The sequence below is a fragment of the Myiozetetes cayanensis genome, unplaced genomic scaffold (assembly GCF_022539395.1).
Source record: "Myiozetetes cayanensis isolate MyiCay16 unplaced genomic scaffold, myiCay2020 scf18, whole genome shotgun sequence".
Lineage (NCBI taxonomy): Eukaryota > Metazoa > Chordata > Aves > Passeriformes > Tyrannidae > Myiozetetes > Myiozetetes cayanensis.
The window spans coordinates 12,587,902-12,611,325 of NW_026087389.1; the positions used below are offsets into that span (position 1 = coordinate 12,587,902).

General features: G+C 38.9%; 1 protein-coding gene across 5 annotated transcripts in view; it reads left to right on the forward strand.

Moving 5' to 3' along the window:
* ARHGEF3 (Rho guanine nucleotide exchange factor 3) overlaps positions 1-23,424 on the forward strand; it is a 102,773-nt gene that overhangs the window by 3,917 nt on the left and 75,432 nt on the right. For 4 of the 5 annotated variants that reach the window (XR_007628689.1, XM_050312951.1, XM_050312952.1 and 1 more), the window contains one exon: positions 6,761-6,856. The exons of the other annotated variant lie outside the window; for it this stretch is intronic. Coding sequence is in view for 3 of the 4 variants with exons in the window: in XM_050312951.1 (XP_050168908.1) it covers positions 6,761-6,856 (96 nt within the window). In the remaining variant the exon portion in view is untranslated. Of the gene's footprint in view, positions 1-6,760; positions 6,857-23,424 lie in introns of those variants that run through there. 5 annotated transcript variants of the gene reach the window in all.

Below are 23,424 nucleotides of genomic sequence, written 5' to 3' on the forward strand. Positions count from 1 at the left end.
AAGTGAGTTGATTGCTGTGTGGAGGGGTGACCTTGCAAACTTTCCCCATGTGGGTTTGGATTTTGACTGTGCTTAGCAATTGCAGGTGAAAAGCTGGAAAGACTGAAAAGAAGATAATTTTAGGACAATAGATCTTTTTGTCTAGCATTGAATGTCTTAAATAACCAAGAAAATAAATGCAAAACCAAGTTGAAACACTTCGATGATGTGCAGCAATCCTGAATGAAATAATCATGATTATGAAGACAGTGGGCTGAAAGGACATTTTAATGTTAAGGAGGAAATGTGACACTCTTCCAGGCAGATAAAATCTTGAACCTGCTGCTGTTCCCTGGCAGTGATGATTCTGGGAAAGGGGGAAATGGGTTGTGTTTGTCTCAACTGGGGTGGTATTTCTCTTGGGTTTCATTTGTTCTTAATGTATTCTTTTTGTGAGGATAAACTTTATTCTGAGAGAGGCAGGAATATATTGAAAGGATGAGAAAATATGAAGAAATGGGGCAGTGGTTGCATTAATTTTACACTGGGCATGCATGCTGTATCTCATTTTTCTTTTTTTTTTTTTTTTCTGAGTCTGCCATTTCACTGAAAAAGACTTAATTTCAGTGCTAGTTTCAGACAATGCATTTTTTTTGTTTAGTAAATTGTCCCTTAAATTTGCTTAGCTTTGCATAACCCTTCCATTATTCTTTACAGAAACAGCACAAATATTTCTGGAAGTAGTTTTCCTCTAGATAAAATCAAGATTTTAAAAAAAAAAAAAAAGGCATAGAAAAATTCTTTGTGTTTGTTATTGTTACAACTCTCAAACAACAACTTATTGCTTGCTTTCAAATTTAGAAGTTTGAAGAGGATAGAGTTAAATGAATCTCAAATTGCTGGCTGTATGAGTCACTAAACTGGGAACATAAATACTCATATTCTTTGGAAAGAACCTCTCAACATTGTTTTCCTGCATAGTGTCAACTGCAAAACACAATACGGTATGTTTAGCTTCCAGGGAGTTGTATTTGCATTGGAAATCATAGTTTATGATAAAAGTCAGATAACTTTTTGCCCCTTTTTGCTTGTCCAGCTGACTAAAGGCTAGCACTAGGGCTCTGGTAGAAGCTACGTTATTATATTGTTGTGTTTTGTTTGCTTGCCTGGTTGAACAGAAATAAAAACTTGGAGAGGGAGGAAAGGGTAGAGAAAGGGCCAGTGCTGGAGAACTCTCCTTGCACACTGATAAAAGGGATAGGTTGTTTTGTTCACTGGCTGGTGCTGAAGCCAGATACTGGAAATAGGAACATCTGGATCTTTTAGTCCCGAGAGAAACAGATTTGTCTCGGAATGACATATGTAATTTCAACATCACTGACAACAAAATCCTTCATCTCTGTTTCTTGAATAGAATATAGTACTTTGTGTTCTCTGTATTCTGCCTAAACAGTATATTCTCTTTAAAATATTCTGTTCAAGTCTTTGCAAGTGTTTTATAGTTTCAGATTTTTTTCCCTAATCAGATAAGAGAGGTTTAGTTGTGTGTTAAGACACCGAGTACTGAGGCATTAATTTATTTTTTTTTACCTGATATGTCAATCAACTTCCATCCCTAAAAGTGACCTGGAAGCCCACAAACATTTCATACTGGGCCCTACACTACACAAGTTTGAGTTGAAACCACTGAAAGACTGAAATCTTCTGGTAACTTTGCAGATTGATGAATTTGAGAATGGTGTCTCACGGTAGGCTGTATTTCTCCAGCATGGAGGATTATTCCATGTCAGAGCTCTGCTTTCAGCCTGAAACAAACTTGTATTTATTTATATATTTATTTATTCATTTAACTGTCATTTTAACCTTTTAATGTCCTCTGTGCTGAGAATAAATACAACATTCCTGCTATTTCAAAAATAAACACTGTCTTTTACACACAGCTGTTAGACCATCTCGTCTTAAAAGCTTCTTCTCTGTCAACTTGGAAAGTTCTCACAGACTCATCAAAATGTGCAATGTCTCTGAACTATTTCCTACAATATTTTTGTATATACACTCATGTACAGTACCTGTATAAAACTTAACTGCACTTCTGAAGAGGAGACAAGGTGGCTGCTTTTAATAAGATGCCTTCAGAACAGGAATAAAACCTCTCAAAAATATGTATTTGAAAAGGCCCTCCAAACCCTCATTCCTCAATGCATCAGGTGCATTTTTAGAGAGGGTAAGTAATGATATGCCACAGGTCCATGGAGGTCAAAACTTGAAATGACCGTGGTGTGTGTGAAACAAAGTTTAGGGTGTGCTGGGTAGGGTTGAAGTGGTTATACAACGTGGAGTTCTCAGCACTGGCTGCCACTTTGAGTTGTAGACGGGGAAAATATTCTTGAAGAGCTTCTTGAGTTCTCTCTGATTTCCCTGGCATGTGCTGCAGTGGCATAAAGATGTTTATCTGAGGTTTTCAGATACGGCAGTTGCACAACAATTTGAAGGGAAGTTTACTTTCAGAATTTGTTGTTATGCAGTTAAATAGTGAGGTTTGCTTTAAAGTTTAAGTCTGCCCTTCAGCAGCTGTTTGCCCAGGGCGGGAGCTGGTTTGGAGCTGAGTGCTGTCAAGATGGGAGATCCTGTGTGCTTGCTGACTTTGTGTGAGGAGATGTGAGAAATGAAAGAAATACAAGAGTAAATATGTTCATTCACTAGAAATTACAGACTTTTGTGCAGCTGGTAAGGAAATGGGAAACTGGCTCCTTAAGGATGTTATAATACATGCTTGCTAATGGCTAATCAGTGTTCAGGTTTTGTGAGCATAAAGACATTTATTTGAGAGAATGATGGTGTGGAACAGTCAGTTTTTTCTTTGCAGTAGATGCACATTACTCCATTGATGCTAATGCCTTCTTTTTCATTAAAAGGAATAATGATTTCTGCACTGAACGGTCTTATGGTTCAGAAAAGCTTTTTTCCACAGTTCCCTTATCAACTAAGTATACCAAGAGACTATTTCAACAATGCAAAGCATTTCAGTGAAGGTGAGGAGCTGTGGGAACATGTTTCATCAGAAGATATTAGTTATTTTTGCTTTAACTGTAGCGCACAGCTGTTGAATGATACATTATTTTTTAACAACCGCTACTGTGAATATCTTACTTGTCTAGAGATACAAACAGGGAGTGGAGGGAAAGGCAAAAATTATTTTTAGCCCGAGGATCAAAGTGTATCTACACTTTGTAACACAAGGTGGGGGGTGGGGCTGGAAAGGGAGGAGAAAATGGGCTTTCTGTAGGGAATCAGTTTTAATAAGACTGGCTAATACCCCATTCTGTTAGATGGAAGTCACAGGCTGGTGTGAGCCTGTGATGTGTTGTGAATTCAGTACTTTTCTCATTTTTTCTGTTCTAATGATCCTGCAGTGCTGTTCTGTGCAGGTTTTCAGAGTGCTGTGCTGTGATAGATTCTTTACCCCCTTGCTTTATTTTTACCCTTTTAAGGGCAATTGCAGAACTCCCAGAATTGAATAGCCACAAATAAAATACACCAAAATATAACCCACTTTTCAATTGTTGAGCTAATGGCTCAACACTGCCAGGCTTGTCTCTGCCATTGTGCAGTGCAAGAATCTACTCTAAGGCAGATGGACTGACAATGCTTCAGATAATCAAAGTTACTGTTATTAATGGAACCATTAAATATTTCTTTGTGGAGATAATACAAGAATTTTGGGGTGCCTGCTTATTTCTGGGGACTCTCGTGTTAGGTAAGCTATGCTTGGTCAGAGCTGTATTGGAGATGTCTCCTCAAAATCAGCAAGGGTGTTTCTCCAAGGCTGTTTCCTCAGTAAGATAGTGACAGCAGTGTTAATCATAGCTGCTATAAATAAGTCTTGGACATTGTTTTCCTATGTTTTTGTTCTGGAATTGCCTTTTGCCCACTTCCTGCTCTTACAGCACAGCACGATCTCCAGGACGGCACCTGATCCAAGTGCGTGTCCCTGCTCTGGAACAGGCAAGGCTCAGTGTGCAGAGCCTGGGGAACATCTGAGGCAGAGGCTCTTAAATTAATATTCATTGACTTGTCTTGGCATCTGGCTTCAAGTTGTTAAGAGGGAAGCTGATAGATTTATTTTCTTCTTTCAGGTTTCATCATGTATCTTGCCTATGCCTTAAAGTTCAAGTCCAAACAAGAGTTGGATGGTGATACAGAAAGAGGCACCTGTGAACAGTGTATTTTTTTTTTTTCTGAACATTGTTCCTTTGCTTCTTGAATTGCACTTTGTTTTCTAAGATGTCATTATTTTATTACTGGAGGCTGATTTCTGAGGATAGTGGTAGTAGTCTGATTGTGTGTGTAGATATATATATTTAAATATAGGGAAAATTTTCCTTTGCTTTAATTTAGCTTTAATTTTTGTGGTTTGCTTTGGATATAAGCAATATTTTTCAGAGAGTATAAGCGTTACAATATATTTTTTCTTTCCACAGCAGAACAATTCAGTTTTATTTTAGATCTACTGAAAAACTTTGTGTTCAGTAGAAACTGTCCATAAAAATATTCTTGATGCTTGAAAAAGTATATCCCCCTTGTACATCTTAAAATAGAAAAGTTTTTATTTAAAAATAATTATTTATTCTTAAGAAAGGGTCTTAAGAGCAATCCCTGGCTCATAGGTCAGGAGACAATCTACAGGCTGAGAATTTTTCTTTGAAATTGCTTTCAAGTAAGGGAAATAATGGTAATATTTCGTATCCATGGCTTTTGGAGAGTGTTGACAGATACTGATTTTTCCATTCTTCTCTGGAATGGCAACCTTGTTGTTTTGTAATTTGAAGCTTTCAGCTTCCAACTTTGAGAATTAATGGGCTACTTTTAACCTTCCCTCTGAACTTTTGATCCTACTGGTACAGGTGATTGCAAGAGGAGGTAAGACTCTTGTTGCCATAACTTGTGTGATCGTTGAAGCATCTGGGCTTTCCCCATCTTAGGAAATTGCTTCATGAAAAAGGGGAACTTTGCAGAAGATGTTTAAGTATGGGCTCTTGCAGCGTTGCTTCAAAATATATTTAAGAACAACTCCCCTCTTCCTGCACTAGAGGAAGAGGCAAGTAAGAATTTAGTTTTCAACACCTACTGCTGCTTCTAGAATTACTGGGGTTTTGTGTGGATTTGTTTGGTGGCAGGTTTTGTTTTTGTTGTTGATTTGTTTTGGGGTTTTGTTTTGCGTTTGTTTGGTTTTAGTTTTTGTTACTGGCCCTTTTTTTCAAAATGATCCAAATTGAGAGTCAGGAGGAAATTTGAGGTCAGGCAGAGATCCAAAAAGAAGTCAGATGGCTGAGTCTCTGTTCCTGCCCTCACAGAGGTGAGGCTTCTGTTGTTCTCCCATTCAGAATAGTTTTTTTGGATCTTTGAAACAGGATTTCAAGAAACAAATTGGCTCAGAAATAAACTTTTCTATTATGAGGGATGTTAAAAAATTGCAAGATTAAGAACCTGTCCTTGTAAGTCCCTTCTGTTTGTTCTGAAGTGGCAGTGCCACATGCTCTGGTCACACAAACAAGATGTTAATTCCACTAAGGACCAAATTTTGATTGCAGATTTTGGGACTTCTTTCCAATAGACACACTTGCCAGGGATGTTTATCTACTCTTGCATGGACAGAATTTTGAAACCAAGATGAGCATTCTCTTCAGAGCACTTCCTTTGTGAAGACTGACCTTGTGTCCCATCAGTGGCAGGCAGGAGTGCCTTGTGCTCAGCCTTTCTTGCTGTCCCTGAAATCTGTCAAGTGTGATTTTTGACCCGGGTTTCACACAGGTTAAACCAGCTTTTTAATGGTTCTTTGTACCTTCTTGAAAAAAAGCAAGAGATGATTATCTTGACAAGCACAGCCTATTTTCTGGTTATGTTCTAGCAGGTATTAATTAATATACAGTTGAACCTGTTTTCTGTTAATCAATTAGGTCTTTGTGCTGTTCATAATAGAAACCAGGTGTCAAATCAAGTCAAATAATATGACTTTGATGACTCCAAATATCCCCCCTCCTTTTAAATTAAAGGGGGAAAATAAAGCTGAAGGGCTAAGAAGTTTCATGTTAACACTGTGGATCCTGTTACCAAAAAATAATAGTGTTTCATGGTGGAATTAATTTGCTGTATGTAGAGTCTTCATTTGTTCTTGCCATGCAAGTCGTTTACTGGAAACATCTTGGACCATATAGACCTTCTGGAAGTGTTGTAACCTGGGAATTGCCATGGCCAGCACTGGAATATCTCTGTGCTGCTCTGAGAGTGACTTCAACCATGAATGAATTACTGTTTTCTGCAAATCAGCAAAGTATGCTCTTAAGTTATTAAAATACTCTGAAAAGCTTCTGTAAATCTTTACGTATCAGAAAGTGAAATTTTCTCCCCCATGTTGTGTGGATCATTCCATGGCAACTCTGGCTGTGGCTGCTGGTCTGAATTAACAGAACTGACACGATGCACAGCCCTGGATTCAGGCTTGCTGACATCAACTTTCTTGGCACCTATTCAGAAAAGTAAACAAAAGACAATCAGTGTTGAGTTTGGCATAACTAGCAAGTCCATAAAACTGCCAAAATCCTTCTCAGTGTATTCATCCAATTAATCCCATTGATGTAGGGCATTTACTTAAGTGAGTAAAACATACTGTATTTGGTCTTCAAAGTTATTTTCTTAAAGTTTTAGGTTTCTAGTTAATTAGTAACCACAATCTTCACTTATGGAGCATTTTTCTTGTTTTTTTGATGTTGTTCTTTTGTAGAAGAAAAATGAATTCTGAAAGCTCAGCACTTACCATGAGTAGCCCTGCTGTAATAAACCAATGTACCAGAGGAGGAATGGAACAAGAAAAAGTTTGGTAAGTTTTACTTCTAATTTTCTGAGAGGTTAGTAGACAGCAATATTGGGAAACGTAGTTTGAAAATTAAGTCAAATAATCACTTGTTATAACTGATGCATGAGTTCTGCAGTATTTAACAACAGAGAAGGAAAAAGGGAAATACTTTCTCATTGTGGTTTGGAGTTTTTAGCAGATGAGACGGTACAGGGTGTCATGGGGGATGGGCTGTGGAAAAGCTCCTGTTCACTTCAGCAGTGCACCAGTTGTACCCATGGAATCCTTCCCATGTGGCAAATGTCTTAATCTCCCCACACTGTTGCTGTTCTGTGCAATGCTGGGACCAACACCCTCGAGTTCTGTGCAGGCTCCTGAGATTCCTGCCCTGGGAGATGTTAAAAAGCCAACAGTTCCCACTTTGGATATAAAAATACCCCTTTCTCTCTGCTGGAGGTAGAACTAGTGACACTGTTCAGTGACAGGTGTGGACAAATGCTTACACTTTATGACGATATTTTTGTGACAATTGCCACTGACCATGCAATTTTTAACACCTGATTTGGCGTTTTCATGAAGGGAACAGGGTGTTGAGAAAGCTTTGAGGCTGTTTCAGCCAGGTTAAGGAGAGCCTTTTATTGAAAGCTTGCTGATTTTTACTTGCTGTTGGTCTCTTGGTGTTTTTTACATTATTTATTTACCACATAGAAAACAACCAAATAAACTTGTGACAGGAAGCATCACACCCATATAGGCTAAAAGCTAACTTACATTGTTTCTGTAGTCTGAGAAATACTCTTGAAAAGCTAAATAATTAAAGAAATAGTAGCAAATGAGTATTTCCTGCTGGATGCTCATCAGGAAGTCATATAAAAATCTTTTGCTTTGTTTTTATGTAGGATTAAATTAACAGCATCATAGTACTGGAAAACAGTTTCTTTTAAACATCTCTCACTGTCCTACTACTATTTCTGGAATATCCTCAACAAAATCTTTGGATGAAGGGGCAGGATGAGGAAGATTTGTGGGCTTCCCCCTGACTCTCAGATATAACGAGGGATGGGGAATTGACACAAACTGTTCTTTTCTTTGATATCTTTTCCTGGGTTTCTTATCCTGCTTGTGGTATTGAACTGGGGCCGGTTCTGTTTAATATTTTTATCAATGATCTGGGTGAGGGAATTAGTTTAATGCAATTCAATGTGTCACTGAGATGCAGAGAATTGTTTCACACTGTAGGACTAGTTTAATGCAATTCACTTGGAAATGAAGATTTCTAGAACCATTAGAATACTTGCACTGACTGCTTGTATAGTCACCACTCTATGTTTGGATGTATGTTTGATAAATATTTTCAATTGGTAAGAAAAATGTGAAATTAAAATTTGAAATCAGAATCTTGCCTTGTAGTGTGTGACAGCTCACGGGAGTGCGAACCAGGGCAGAAGAAACTTGGGCTGTCTTGACACTGAAGTGTTTATTACTGAAAGAGAAGTTGTTTGGTTTAAGGACATATTGAAATTTAACTCTTCTGTAGGCAGAGAGTAATGACGGCTGTCCCAGGTTTTGTGATGTGCTTTTATGTTTAAATACTGTGTATTAGGCTGTAGCAGGGGTATAAAGAGACAGGTTATTACTTTGTGTACGATGTGGGGCTTGTGCTGAATTACATGGAGGTAAAAATATTTGAGCCACCTTTTGGTATGCTTTGTACTTCCATGACTGTGTTTAAACCCACGGATCAACCAAAAATACCACTTTCACTTTTGTTAATATCTTACTTTGGAACCCAAAATCTTGCTGGTTAAAAAAAAAGCGCCATGTTTGCAGTCAGTGGCATTTCAGTTGGGTTTTTGAAGGGAGCAGCTCATTAGCAGTGTGATGCATGGCTGGTGTCATGAATGCAGGATGGGCCTGACATCATTTCTTGACTCTCTGTGACTCAGACATTAGTTGGTGGGTGCAGTAAATACAATGGCAAGAATTTAATTTAGATTTATGTAGTATATATTTGAAGATTTCTAAAATACTGATTTTTATTTGGTATTCTGGGGTTCTGTGAATGCTAGAGCTGAATGAATATTATTTTTCTCAGCCTAATAACGTACAAGGTTGCATTGTCTTATTGCATCATGCATCTATTACTGTTTATTCACTGTCTGATTCTTGAAACATTCTGGTGGTTCTCACTTTATTTTCATGCAAATGTGACTGTTGGTAAGGACTGATGTTAGTCAGAGCAAGATTAGGAATGTTTAATATTAACAGTATGCAGTAACAATGAAATATTCAATCAAGTCAAAAGCCTCCACAAAGAAAAGCCCTGAGCAAGACCATATCAAGTATTTAAACATCACTTATGATGCATGTAAAAGGCTTTGATGTTGTGTAAGGACCCCTAGAAACAGAAGGGAGAGTAAATAATTGACAGATTCCCAGTTACCTTGTCATAGCCATTTACCAGGTCTGCCACTCTGGTCCATCAGTGGTTTGTATCTGCATAGTTTGCTGCCCCTACACATTAAAAAAAAAAAAAAAATTCTCAACTTGCAGTGGTTCACTTTCTTCTGTTGCTTTTCCCCCCCAACACACATAATCAAGATTACAGCAGCAAATAAAATGCTGGCAGTAGCACCAGTGTGACTGCTGTAAATGCTTGATAACTGAGGGTAGCAGTGCAGAGTTCATGTGTGAATCAAATTCAGCTGTTCTTGATGAGCAGGAACACTGAGGAACTCAGCTGGTACTATGGATGTTGTGACCACTCACTGTCTGAGCTAACAAATCAAGGCTTGAGAGACAGGAATTTCTAGAAGCTCCTGACTTAGCAGATTCTCACTTTCTTAATGTTGAAAAGTGCAAGAAAGGAACTGAAGATAAGGGAGCAAGTGGGAACTGTGTCAATTCATCCACATTTACTAGGAAAGGAGCTGGCTGGCACATTGTTTTTCAAAACAAAGGAGCAAGAGAATTGGAAATTTTCCACATTTTGTTGTTGTGTGGGGATTTATAACATGCTTCCTCTAGGCTGCAAGAAATCTTGCTAATCACTCCATCATCATACATAGGATTAAATACTTCCTAACTTAATCTTTTTAAAACTAACAATTGAAATTTGGGGTTCTGGGTGTCTCTCATGACAGAGTATGCGATGCTTTGGCTTTCCATTTCTGTCTCCAAATACTCTGCCATGTTGCTTGCATATTTCTGTGACAAAGTTGCCATCATTTTTAGACCAAATTTCTCTGAAAACTGTCTATGTAATGAATAAATGAGTCTATAGATCTTTAACCAAACAAGCATTGTTATATGTGAACTCCAGTGCTTTCTGACTTTGTATTTATGACTTGGCTTAAGCTGAGCTTGAGGACAGAAACTTCTTTAAATCTTTTTGTTTGTTTTTGTCTTATGCTGTAACAGAGAGATGCTTTTTGTTTCAGTTTTCCTTTCCAGTCTGAGATGGAAGTACTTTTGTCATCTTTAAAGGCACTAATCTTGACCGAGAGCAGTCGTGTGCAAATAACAACAGTAAATATTTTACATGCTATCTCTCCCATTTTGGAGGAGTTATTATCGATTTCATTGTCAAGTTTTTCACACTGTGCTTTAATAGAAGAATAACTTTCTTTTTGATAGATTTACTCTAAAGAATTTGACAACTTGGAGCTTATTTTTGGTGACTTTCTGGGGAAGGGAAGCTATTGAAACTCCAGTGTGTATAGCAAGAAGGAAGACAAGCTTAGATACTGAACACAGATATTACAAGAACTAATTGTAAAACAAGCTCCATAATTGCATACACTGAAAGACAAAAGCTTACTGGCATAGTGTGCACGTGTCTGGGGTGCCCACATATGGGTTATGTGAAAATTTTGGAAACTCTTTAGTACAGGAAAAGTAGTTATTTTGGGGTATTGTGCAACCTGTATTTGAAGCTTTCCTTCCCCCCCCCCCTTTTTTTTCCCCCTTTTTTCTATTCATCTGTTTAAAAAAACAAATAGAAACAACAGGGTCAACTGAGATTAAAAAGATACTTGAACTGACATGCCCGTAACTCTGAGTAAAAGCAAGATGGGAAAGCAGGGGTGAGCAGCTGAAAACTCTGCACCTTCATGGTGAGGTGGTGTGTAGATCCCACGAAGATACTGACCTGTGGTTTAATCACACAACCCTTCTTCCCTCACGAGGATCAGAACAGGGCAGCTGAATTGCTGCACACTGTAGCTCAATGACAGACAAGTGCTCAAGCTGCCTCCTAACTTGTGTGGGAAGTAAAGTTTCATGCCATAAATCACCATAATTCTGGGGCAGCTTTTGCCAGCTGCTGGTTGATGAAGGAAGAATTATGTGTCTGGAATTACTGTAAGAAGAGAAACAAGTTTCACAACTTTCCCTGTTCCTCTATATCCTTGTTTAATCAGTAGAAATGAGTCATCCTGAAGAGCTGAATTAAACTGGCTCTAGTCAAGTGCAGTTTAACTGCAGATGTTTGTGATTACAAAAGGCACATACATGTTTGGGGAATACAGGGTTACAGCGTGTGCAAAAAGCAAGGCACATAAATTACAGATTAACACTTTAGACAGCTGGATAAAACTAAATCTTATTTGCAAGAGGCCTGGAATTAGTTGTTTTCTAGCAATGTCTAATTACAAAGACAGAAAATACTTTTATTGGGAAACTGAAGAATATTCAGGATAGTTAGCATAAGCTAACAATTATGACCGACTAGGTTTAATAAAGCACATAAATGTTTACAGTGTAGATATTTATATATATATAAATCACTTCTATCTTACCTAACTTCCCTGGTTTATTAAAGTACTTCTCTGCCCATAAAAGGAGTAGTAGAATTGAAAATTGTTACAAGGGAATCCCTTGCATGGGGACTTGCAGCCCGAGAGCCTGTCCCTTAAAGGAAGCGGATGAAGATCCAGGAGAGCAATGCAGGCCATGGAGAGGGTGACTCATCTCAGGTCCTGCAGCACACCCACAAACAGCCAGAATGAGAATGTGCTGAAATGGTTAAAACAAGCACAGTCACCCACTGCTGACTTGCCTGCTGCACTCATGAAATGGGCTTTGTAACTGAAGAAAATATGCCCCGGAGGCAAGTACAAGTTTAAACACATGTTTAATCATCATGTCTTACAAAACTGAGTATGGATTGCATTTCCTCATCCTGCATGGGATCAAAAAACCTCTTGACTGCTGCCTTGAGAAACAGAAAGCAAAGCGTTCTCCTTGCCCGCTGGCCTGAGCCCCACGAGGTGGCAGCGTTGGTCCGAGCGTGAGGCAGTTCCTGGGGTTCAACTCGCTGGTGTCCCTCTCTCTGCTTTCAGGTTGTTCTCCTTTCCCCTTCTCACACTCCCCTTTTTCTGGGCCCACATAAAGCAGTAGAAGCAGAGGTGAGAGTTACTGATTGTTGTTTCCAAAGCCATCTCACTAGGCTGAGGCTGCTGCTTGTAGGTAGTATTTGGTGTTTGTTTTTTTTTTTGGTGAGGGATCATCACTTACCAGATTCCTGGATAAAGCTCTCATCTGCGTTTTGTACATGTGATTACATTGTCTCTAGGTCATAGTTCAAATACTTTCTGTTAATATTACATCTCTCAGGACATTTGCTATATACTGATACATTTGCTGTGTATGACTGTTGTGCTCTACCTGCTTTCTCACTGTTCCATGACTCTTTATTACAGCTGTTAGCCTAGGGAGGGAGTTACAACAAATCTTTCTGGAATACCTCCTTGGTTCCAATTCAGTGTCAACAAATTTTTATCCAAGTAAAAGGTAATCCCATCTTTAGGCTACCCTCGGTGGTATTTTGTTCATAAATGTGTGTTAGTGAACAGAGTGGTGATGTGGCTTTTATACTCTGACATACAAGTAAATGGAATGTTCACAGAGAGTGTATAGAGAAATACAGTTATTAAAGAGATGAAGAATGTTAAAAAACTATACATTTAAGTTACTTTGATGTTACTCTGGGCTGTGTTGTCATGGGGGCGCTCCACAGCAAAACAGAAAATAGGGGGAAATATCCACCAATCTCCATAGCAATGAAAAAGAAATCAGGGAGAAAAAATAGGATTTAGAAGATTAAATTACTGTATCATTAAACATTGAAATTTATTTGATAATCTGCGGGTTTATTATGACTGAAATAACAGAATAATAACAAACTCCTCCAACTTTTGCCTTCTGCTCATAGAATGTGATCTGGTGAAGTTTCTGTGAGAGTCCAGTTAATTCTCAGTCACTTGTAGGAGATAAAGCTATCTCAAAGCCATATGTGCATCATATGGTTAATCCAGAGGTTAAATTATAGTTTCTTTAATGGTCTCAGTATTTGTGATTGAAGTAGTTTTCCCTCCTTAATGTTTCTTATTTAATCTGCAACTCAGCTGGCACAAGGCAACGTTTTCCTGGTCATATCTTCTGTCACAGGGTACTGAATTGGTTCTTTTGCATTTCATTTCAACAGAGATTTGAAATTAATCATGAAAACTTCTCTTCACTCTGATTTGTATTTCGTTATATTTGGAGGATGTTTTAAATTTATGTATAATGTGCATGTATGCACCATGCACAGCACGACCGTAAAATAAAATAAAACTATTGGAAGCAGGGAGAGGGGAATTTAAAGGGAAGGTTCCCACAGGTGTTACATTGGATAGGCGGCTCAATATGTGTTCCTTCAGAATCTTTTCATTCTGCGTTTGCTGGAGTAGGAGAGTTGTGAGGACACTGAGCTTTAGCTGTCGCTCGCCATCAGGGTTTTGTGTGTGAATGGGAGAGCAGGGGGTAATTCCCATCGGGATCCCAGGGAGGGGAGGTGAGGGCGGTGCAGGGCCGCGCTTTGCCCAGCGGAGGGCGCTGTTTGCCGCCGGTGACTGCACGGGGGCTCTGCTTTAATAAACGTGTCACCTTTTAATTCCATTTCAGCCTCAGCCAAGCTTTCCCACTTGCTGCTGTTTGTCTTTTATTTTGGAGGACTAAATATTGCAATACTTCGTTTCTCGGTAGTTTTTCAGTGTCTGTATCATTTCTTCTCCTCTTTGAGGGTTATGCCTGTCTGGTTTAGCTGGTAGTGTGGCTGTGTGTGCCGTGCAGGAAAGACTGGACCTTTCCGCCAGCAGTGTCCTTCAGGTCTGTGTGGCTGCTCTGCAGTTTTCTCCTGTCAGGCTCAGGAGGTTTCTCTTACAGCTCCCAAATTGCCTGTTTACAAGAAGACTACTGTGAAATGTCCCCTTGCTCTGTGCACTGTAATTTGCAAACACTGTATACAGTAACTTTGTAGTTATAAATGCAATAGTGATTTCTTACCTCCCTCTCCTGATGTGCAGCTTGGTGTCACTGAAGCAGCTGTCCCTGTCTCCCCGAGGAACACAGTCCGTGACTGTGAAGTCTCTTTGTTTTTCTCACAAACAGTACAGGTAGGACGTGAGCAGGTTTTTCTCTTACAATGCTCCTGCCTGAGGCCTTTCAGCAATTGATTTCTGCCCACAGAAACACAGAATAGTCACAAAGGGCAGGTAGGAAGATTGGCCGAGAGCTCTAGAACTGGAAAAAAAGCTTGGTTTGGATTTTGGATCCTTGCTATCCTTATTTAAAGGAAATGGTCTTGTGTTAAGTTCCATTGGAGTTCCTGAGTATTATTTCCTTGTTCTTTTCAAATCAAGCTGTTTTAATCAGTGATTAAAATAATTTTTTTTTTTCTCAATAAAGAATCTGTGACTCTTTTGCCACATATTGGTAGTCCCAGGAACTGTACAATCTATCCTAAAATCGCTGTTTATGTAGGATTTTGCATCTGGTGGTTGAATAGATGGAGATAATTAGTAGTCTAGTGAAACAACAAGCTGTGTTTCCCCTGAGGAAACTGCTAACCTGTTTTCTCAGCCTAACCAAGCAGTTTAGGAATTGCTCAGGTAAACAAAACTGTAGTGCTGCAGAGCAAGATTTGAATGGATGCCTGTTGTTTTTCTTTGTGACAGACTTAATGAAGTGGAAATTTCAACAAAGCATATGAATTTCTTTTGTTTACAGTGCTAACTCGTGTAGGAAGTTTTCCTTGTAGGAAAACAATCTCAGTTATTCAAGTACCTGTATTTGTTTGAAAGTCAAACGTCTAAAATCTCAGATTCTTCGCACAGTGCTTCGTAGATGTTTTTAGATTTCTGTAAGAATAAAAAAAGGGTTTGTGTGAAGCTGTTGTAAAAATGTAGTAACACCCTCTTTTTATTATGTGTTAATGTCTAGTAGGTGTTGTAATTGGTGTGCAAAGAAAGGCACTCATTATATCAGAGCATGCTCACAATAAATGTCTTCTATGGTAATTCAATGCCTTAATATCGTTTTAGCACTTGGTTACATCTCAAATGCACCATAGGGCAATTTTTTGTTTGCTAAGGCTTTTGCTCTCAGTGAACTCCATTACAAATGTACTGCAACTCTGTTTATATTCTACTAAAGCAAAGATGTAACTGTTTTGATCATGTTCCCACTTAAAGATAACTTCAGAATACTCAGATGCTTCTTTGCTGCATTTTTTCGCAGTACAGTTGAGTTTAGAGTGATCATCTTAAAGCTCTTGGTTTACATATCAGAAATTAATGTTTATTTCCTTGTGCATAAGGTTTAACACTCAATATTTTTTCACTTGCTAGTAATTTAAATTTTTTCTCTCTTGAGAAGAGCCACTTGATTTTATAAACCTTGAGAAAGAGGAAAAAAAAAAAGCAAACCAAAAAAAGGCAATTTTCCCCTGAGTAGGGTGGTTGATTCATTATGACAATGTAAAGAACAGACTTTTTCCCCTCCATTCCGTAGATTTACTTCAAGATGTTATGAGACATTTTGAGTTTTAAACCCCAACCAAATACCTCCTGCCAAACTTGTGTCTTTCTCAGGACATCAAGGGCGTTTGCTTTGCTTTTTTCAAGGTACCCAGAGAGATGTTTGCAGAAAGGTGTATATGTGTGTGATATTTGAAGAAAGCCTGGTTTCCTCAGGAAATGACATATGACTGTGCTGTCTTCTTACCAGCAACTTTTCAACCCATTGCCTAGTTTCCTTTCTTAAAATATTTTAAAAATATATATATATCAGAGCAAATAAACTGCAGTTTTAACATGATTAAGTATGGGTTGAGGTGAGAACCCCTGCTTAGTACCAGCATGGTAAGGAATTCTCCCAGAGAGTGAAACCATTTACCTTCTCGGGCAGGAGCCCAGAGCAGAAGTGTTGCTCTGAACTGCCCACAGCCCTCGTGACAGGAGGATCACGGGGGTGAGGAGAGCTGAGGGGCAGGACAGAGCTGAGGGGCAGGACAGAGCTGAGGGGCAGGACAGAGCTGAGGGGCAGGACAGAGCTGAGGGGCAGGACAGAGCTGAGGGGCTGCAGCCTCAGGAAACGATCCTCACCAGCGCTGCCCCCACAGGGGCTGCTCAGGAGGTGTGTGCGGGCAGCGAGGCGATGCCTCTGCTGTTACCCTGTGTACTCAAGAGTTAAATCCCTGTTCTTTGCGTTCTGATGGCAATCATGAGGTCACATGCCGTGCATAGGGTGTGAGTGCTGCTTCACCTAATTCTGGTACCACCCTGGTCTCTCGGAGATGAGAAAGCAGCTTTTGTCATCGGCCTTGACCCTGAACAAAGAGCCCGTGCTGGAACATCAGGCTTGCAAACTTGGCTCTTCATCGCTGTGCCACTGCTCCCAAGGCATTCTGTCTCAGTTTGAGGTTGTCAGGGTCGGGAGATCTCCCTATAGGGCTGTTAAGATAACATTGTCAGGGAATCTTGCAGAATCCTGAAATCCTTGATGTGTTTAACGCAAAAGACCCCACTTTAGTTGAGGGTGGGGAGAGTATCAGATCTAGTGAACTCTTTTCATATCAGCTGTTCATAGAATCACAGAACAATGGGTTTGATACATTTGGAAACGAAAAGTGCTGTCCTGAAAGCAAAAAGACTGTTTCATTAATTGAGAGATATAATACAAGTGATTGGAAAACATCCAGTGGATTTTTGACTGCAGAAATATACTTTACCTATTTAAAAGGAGTAGAATCATTTAATTTATGTTCCTGTCACTGATGGCTCCCAGCAGTAGTTCTGGTATCAGTGACCACAGAGGAAACCGTAAATACTTTTGCATCACCATTGATCAAATCAACATCTGTTTGATTTCTGCTGGTTTGACCCTCTTACTTCAGCTGCTGTAGTGACAAGGAACATTGTCCTTATGTTCTGGTGCTTTCTGTATTTACACTGAAAAAGCCTGTTCTTTTTTTTTGTGATTAGGGAGCTTTTAGTTTTTATCATGAAATATTGCAGTGTATGTCTCTAATTAATATACTTCTTTGAAACCCACATACATTAACTATCAGCAAGAGTAAGAACAGAGGTAAATGTACTCTAATTTAAAGGCATGGCGTTAAAAAATGTTTTGGAGGAAACATAATAGTGGAGAGTGTCTAGAAAAAAAAACCACAAACCTTCTGAAAATAAAGGAAAAAACTGTGTAGTTCTTCAAGTGCTAATTTTCTCCATTGGTGGCTGGTCTGTTTTACAGCAAAATCCCATTTTCTGTCCAATCCTCTGGTCTCACTTCATGAATTAATGCCTCGTTTTACAGGAATTGTAGTAATTAGGAAGGAAAGAAAAAGCATGTGTGTGTGTCTATGTGTGTGTGCATGCATTGAAATACACTTCATTTTTTATATATTCATATATATACATTTTGGAAAAAAATAGCTCCAGATCTCTCTCCTACCAGTAAATGCACTTTTTAAGGAATGTACTTTGACCTGGGACAAACAAAAGATATACACTCTTTCAGAGCCATCACTGGTATCATGCTAATTTTTAATTATAGGATTCTGTACTTGTAACAAAATTATTTCAACAAAATTTCATGTACGGTCTTATAAAATGGTCATGGGCTGAAATTAATGTAGTTAGTGTATTTATATTGAAGAGACTAGAAAACCTAACTTTTTGCTGCCAGAAGTGGAGCTCAGTGAACATTTTCTGTCCCCAGTTGATATTTTGAATGGAGCTTTAATGGCACGATGGTTTCAACAGGTTTTACTCCATTGCATTCAGGGGTTTCTATAGTAATTCCTATGGCAACAGTGATGCACAAAATGTTCCCACGGGAACCCAGCTGTGAATAATAACTAACTGAAAACATTTTGCTTTTTGCATCTCAGGTTAAATATCCCTTCAGTGAAAGTGTGGGGGTTTTGCTTACTTAGTAGGAAGTCATTCTCCTACATAAAGCAGAGACGTTGAAAGGAATGTCTGGTTTCAGAGTAGAAACACCTTTATAATGTGTTGCTGAAGTATCATCCCCAAGACCAATGAAGTGTTTTAAACATGAGGTGTAAAATTTGGCACTGGCTTCAAACGTTTCATGTTGGAAAGAAACTTCCAAACCCCAATTTGTAGTACAAAATCTTCTGCTCAGGAATTATAACATAGTTTTTATTAACAGTGTTATTCATTGGGTAGATGGTTTACACAGCTCTTGAAGATAAAACTATCCTGATAACCTTCTGACCTCTCTGTGCAGCAAAGGTCAGGATCACAAAAGTCACATGGTGGAGGTCAGTGTTTGTTGACTTCGGTGTCTATTTATAAATTGCCTTCAAAAACTCTTCTGATTTTTGCAGAAATACATTTGTCAGTGTTTGTATTAAATTAAATATCCTGGTATCAGAGGCTGAAATATTTGTTGAAGCTATTTGTTGTTAAATCCAGCTCTCCTTGTATATGTAAACTGGCCTTTGTGCATATAGTTGCCTTGTTTGTATTTATTTCACTTTCCTTCAGAACAAAGGGGAAACCAGTCCAGTGTTTATGATACGAATAAACTTTTAAACTTGAAAGCATTTTAGGGCTTGATTTGGTGGCTTTACTGTCATGGAGTAAGATAAAATGCTAATGGAGCCCAGGAGATTTGTGGTTACACACCTACTAAGTTACATTTAAAAAAAGGAGAAACTGAAGCAATAAATATTAAAAATATTCTGCTAATTCTTTTCAAGATGTAAAAAATTATGTTAAAGCTGAATAAGAAAATTGTGAAGAGCCCTTTGTTAAATATGAGGAGAAAATAGTTTCCTAAGCCCAGAGGTCTGGTGGTCTAGTAGTTCCCTTAGAGTTATTTATGCAACTTAATAGGAATTACTGTGCAGATGGAAATGTGATGAAATGGAGGTGAAATCACTATTTGTTTCATTTGGTTGCCTGTGGTGTGCAACCTGCTGGTAAAGCAGGTAGAAGTCTTATAAGTGAAAATGTCTTTGTAAATCTAAAAGTTGCATGGTCTTGATGACTTGTATGTATATATCACATACTACTTTAAATTGTGATTCAGGGCCTCTTGTAGTTCATTTTAGTGCACATAACATAACTTTTAAAAAAAATTGAATATACTGGCAGCTTTTTAAAGAAAACTGGTTATATTGGGTATGTTGCTACTAAAAATGTTTGCTTGTCTATAGATGTTTCAGCTGTGAGTGTCTTAAATATTTTGTTGAGTATAGTTGTGTTTGTTGTACCTATTGACCTTAAGTGCTCTCTCCCAGGTTTCAGTGCTTGTCTTTAAAACATCACCCAAAGGAAAAAAAGATCAAGTATCACGACTTGGGATTTTGCTCTTTTTTAATTTCTAAGTAAAAACCTCTAGAAATGGAGAAGTTAAGTCATGGGAATGACTGTGTGCACTTGGAGAAGGTTAGTTTATTAACTCTGGTGGTGACAGGCCTGTTACAATCCCAAGATAAGATATTCTGGAATGCCTGCCTAGAAATTGCAGGAGTGGTTCTTGTCACTCAGTATAAAACCCTTCATGCAAGAATAATCTTGCTCGGTGGAGCAGCATTGAGTGTTACAGAGCTCTATAACCCATCAGATTTAATAAAAGCAGATTTCCTGCCTTGCCTGACTGGATTAGTGCCAGATGCTGGAGACTGAGGTGTGAAAGTATCACCCAGCTCTCCTGTAAAGGTGTGCAGGAGCTTTTCACTTTTCATCACAGAGAAGCCTCTGAATTGACTACAGGCTTACTGGTATAATGATCCTGTGTGACATCTTTGTTAGAAACCTACATTTTGGGCCTTTTCAGTAGAAACACAAACTAGAGTGCAGAAAAATATGAAGTTGCAAACAAAGCATAAGGACCTAGCAGTATGGGAATTTTAAAGTGGTGCACTGAATTGACTTGCCCCCGAGTCGGTGTTACTTGTTTTAAATAGCATTGCCCTCCTCATTCAGTCCTGATCTCCCTGAGTGCCTGTCAGTGACCCACAGCTTCACAGGAACTCATCTTTACCTTCAGAAAGAGCCAGATGAGGTGAATCCAAACAAAGGGGGTTTTCACAAGCCACTCATTTCCTTCATCAAGAACAGGATGTAATAGCGCTTGAATGGAATTTTGAGGGTGAGGGGGTTCTCTCCAGGCTGGCTGAAAATGCGGTTTGGTGGGATTTCACCAACAGCTGAGAAATCCCTTGTCTGCTTTCTCTGGGTGAAGGTGCTTGTTTCTGTCTGACCAGTAAGGATCCAGCCTTGCTAAGATAAGTGGATTTCCCAGCCTTTTGTTTGAAAACAAAATAGAATTGTCTTTTCTTGAGTATTGTGCGGTTTTGCCCCAGGCTTTGCTTTTTCTGACGCTCTCCTGATGGGGGCATTTAAGCCTTTATATCACATCTTATTTTTCCCGTGGCCCAGAGGATCTTATCTGGCTGTGTCTGACTGTTGGGTGGAGATGAGCCATTTCTTTTGAATGAGCAGTTGTTCTCTCTGTAAAGAACTGGGTTTCTGTGATACAGAAGTGGGGGTGAGATAATGACTAAGAATTAACAAACCTTATTGCTGTTTCTTTTTCCCAATATAATTGAAGTGATACAGTAACAATTTTAGGCTGCATGGTTTAAGTAAGCCAATGAACAGTCTTTATAATCTCAGTTCTTACAATACTCATGAAATGGTGATATTTTGTTATACAAACATAATACGGGACTCTCTTCCCATCGTTCCCAGCATTAATGCAGCTGTACCTTTGTCACACAGCAGAAAAGTCTGGGTCCTGCTGTTGGCCAGTAGCCAGGGATTTGTCTTTCACGTGTGACCAGAGTTCACGTGTGTCAAGGGGGGTGCTTTTACAGCAGTGTATATTGATGGAATTTATTGCAGCAGCCTGCAGTAACAAATGAAGAAATAAATAATGTTTAGAGCTTCAAATCAAACCTGCATTTCTTCAGAAGATGAAATGTTACATCTTTAGGAATAGCTGGCTTTTAGATTGAAGTGTAGAACTTCAGATTTCTTTTTTTTTATCTTTCATAAAACTAGTTCTAATTTTTACAGGAAAGTAATCAAATACGGAAATGAAAAAAGCGCATTTTGTAGCTTCTTTGGGTTTTATTGGTTGTGGGATATTTTACAGCGGGGAGTATTGGTTCACAGTATAACTAAACATGATGTGAAGGAAGCCTGGGAAAAGAGTAGGTGTGGGACAGCTCCCTGGTGCGTGTACCTGCTCAGCAATGCTTTTGTGTGTGTAGCCAGAGTCATGGGGCTGTTTTTCTTTCTTAATGTGTTTATGCCAGTTCGGGATAGTAGGGCAATAAAAGGTTGTTAACATCGAGGGAATCAACACAGCAGCTAAAAATCAGTCCTCTGTTTTTTTTCTCGGTTGATATTTTGGTTTCTCTCAAGATATTAAGTGGCCTTCCCACCGCTGGTTATCTCACAGTGAGAGCTTGAAGAGCTCCTGTCTGCAGGCTGGGGCCTTGGCAAACCAAACATGCACACAGTGTTTGGGTTACTTTGCCTGCAATTTAAAATATCTAAGGGAATCAACATTCAAAACTCTTGTCCAGAGCTAAAATTCTCTTACTCTCAGGCTTCACCAGATAAATCACTTTGACATTTCCTTATGCGTAATTTAGTTTTCTTGTAATGGAGTTTTCTTGTGTGTAATTTAGTATCACAATCATCCCTGTGTATTAAAATAAATGTGCTTTTGTGACCTGTATCTTAGTGTACAATTTTGATAGGTTAGGCAGATGACATTACAAAGAGCAGTTCTGAACAGTAAGTACTATTTATTATTTAACAGTATCTTTGTAAACTGTTCACAGCTGTAGTAACAACTTTTATTTTTGCAGATTGAAAAGGATTTTTACTTAGCACAGTTTGTCTCTAAGTGGTCTGAGCTTTCCTTTTATTATTTGAGTGAGCATTCATGTAGATTTGTGAAATGTGCTTTTATCTGAAAACGGATGTAGCAGCTGAGTATTTCAAACAAAACATGCACAGCTTGGATATGCATATCTAAAAAAATCCCCTTGCAGTCAGTGATTCTGTGTGCTGATAGACTGGAGGATCAGATGAAGATGTAAAAGTTACTTGAGTTTATATTAAACTGCCATAAATTGTTCATTTATCTCATCATCATGCTTCAAGGCAGAAAATACACTTTTGTTAGTAAATGTAATAGAAACTTCAAAACATTCAGTCCAGGTTTTTGTTTTTAGATTCCTTTATACACTTCTACTTCCCGATTGTCATTATATAATTACCCAAAAGTGCAGTAGATGCTGCACAAAAGGGCTCCACTCATTTATTCTGGGAGGCATGTTAATCTGGTGTCTAACAATTGTGTCTAAATAAAGATTTCAATAAGGATATGTTTGTCCAACAGATACTTTAATTATATATCCACAGTATGTGTGTGAGAGAACCTAAAAGAAAACCCCTGCACATGTTAAGGACAGAAGCATTTTACTCCTCAGGCTACAAAACAGTAGTAGAAGTGCCTTGGTCAAAGCCAGTGCCATAGCTCAGGGGATATCACCAGTGTCAAAAGTTCCTGCAGTAATCAAAGTTTTTTGTTCAGTAAAATTCTAAATTATTCTTACTGAACAGCAGGATCACACTAGGAAAGTAGGAGGTGAGCAAGTCGGTCTAGTTTGATCATTCCCTGTAAACGTTCCAAGGGCTCTGAGGTACATCGGAGCTACTGGGACATGAAGATGCCATTTCCAGGGTTTGTGTTGCCAAGGCTGGAACTCGAAGATCAAATGGAAGATAAACGGTTAAAACTGCTGCTAATGAGGAGAAGGAGAAATTTCACACCCAAACAAAGACAGGCTGAATGTTGAGGATCCCCACGGGCTGCCTTTCCAAGGGACAGGTCTCTGCTTGCACTTCTCTCACTCTGGAGGGACTTGGTTTCAGGCTTCTATTTCCAAGGTAAACTTTCCATAGCGATCCCCAAAGCAAGCTCAGGGGGCAGGTTTGGTGACCCACTCCCTCCCGGAGTTCCTTTATAGCCCCACCCTCTAGTCTTTCATTCTTAAACTGCGGTACTGAGGAGAAAGCGCTTTGGAGTCTTTTAGCTGAAACAGATCCATGCGTAAGCGAAGTCAGGTGTCACAAATTACAGCTTTCAGACTATTGTTACAATAATTGTCGGGAGGGAACTCCTCTTTTACCCCACACATTATTACGTGCTGCCTTTTCTCCGCCGTGATCGAGTCTCTGATAATCTATTTGGTTCATTTCACACGCGTT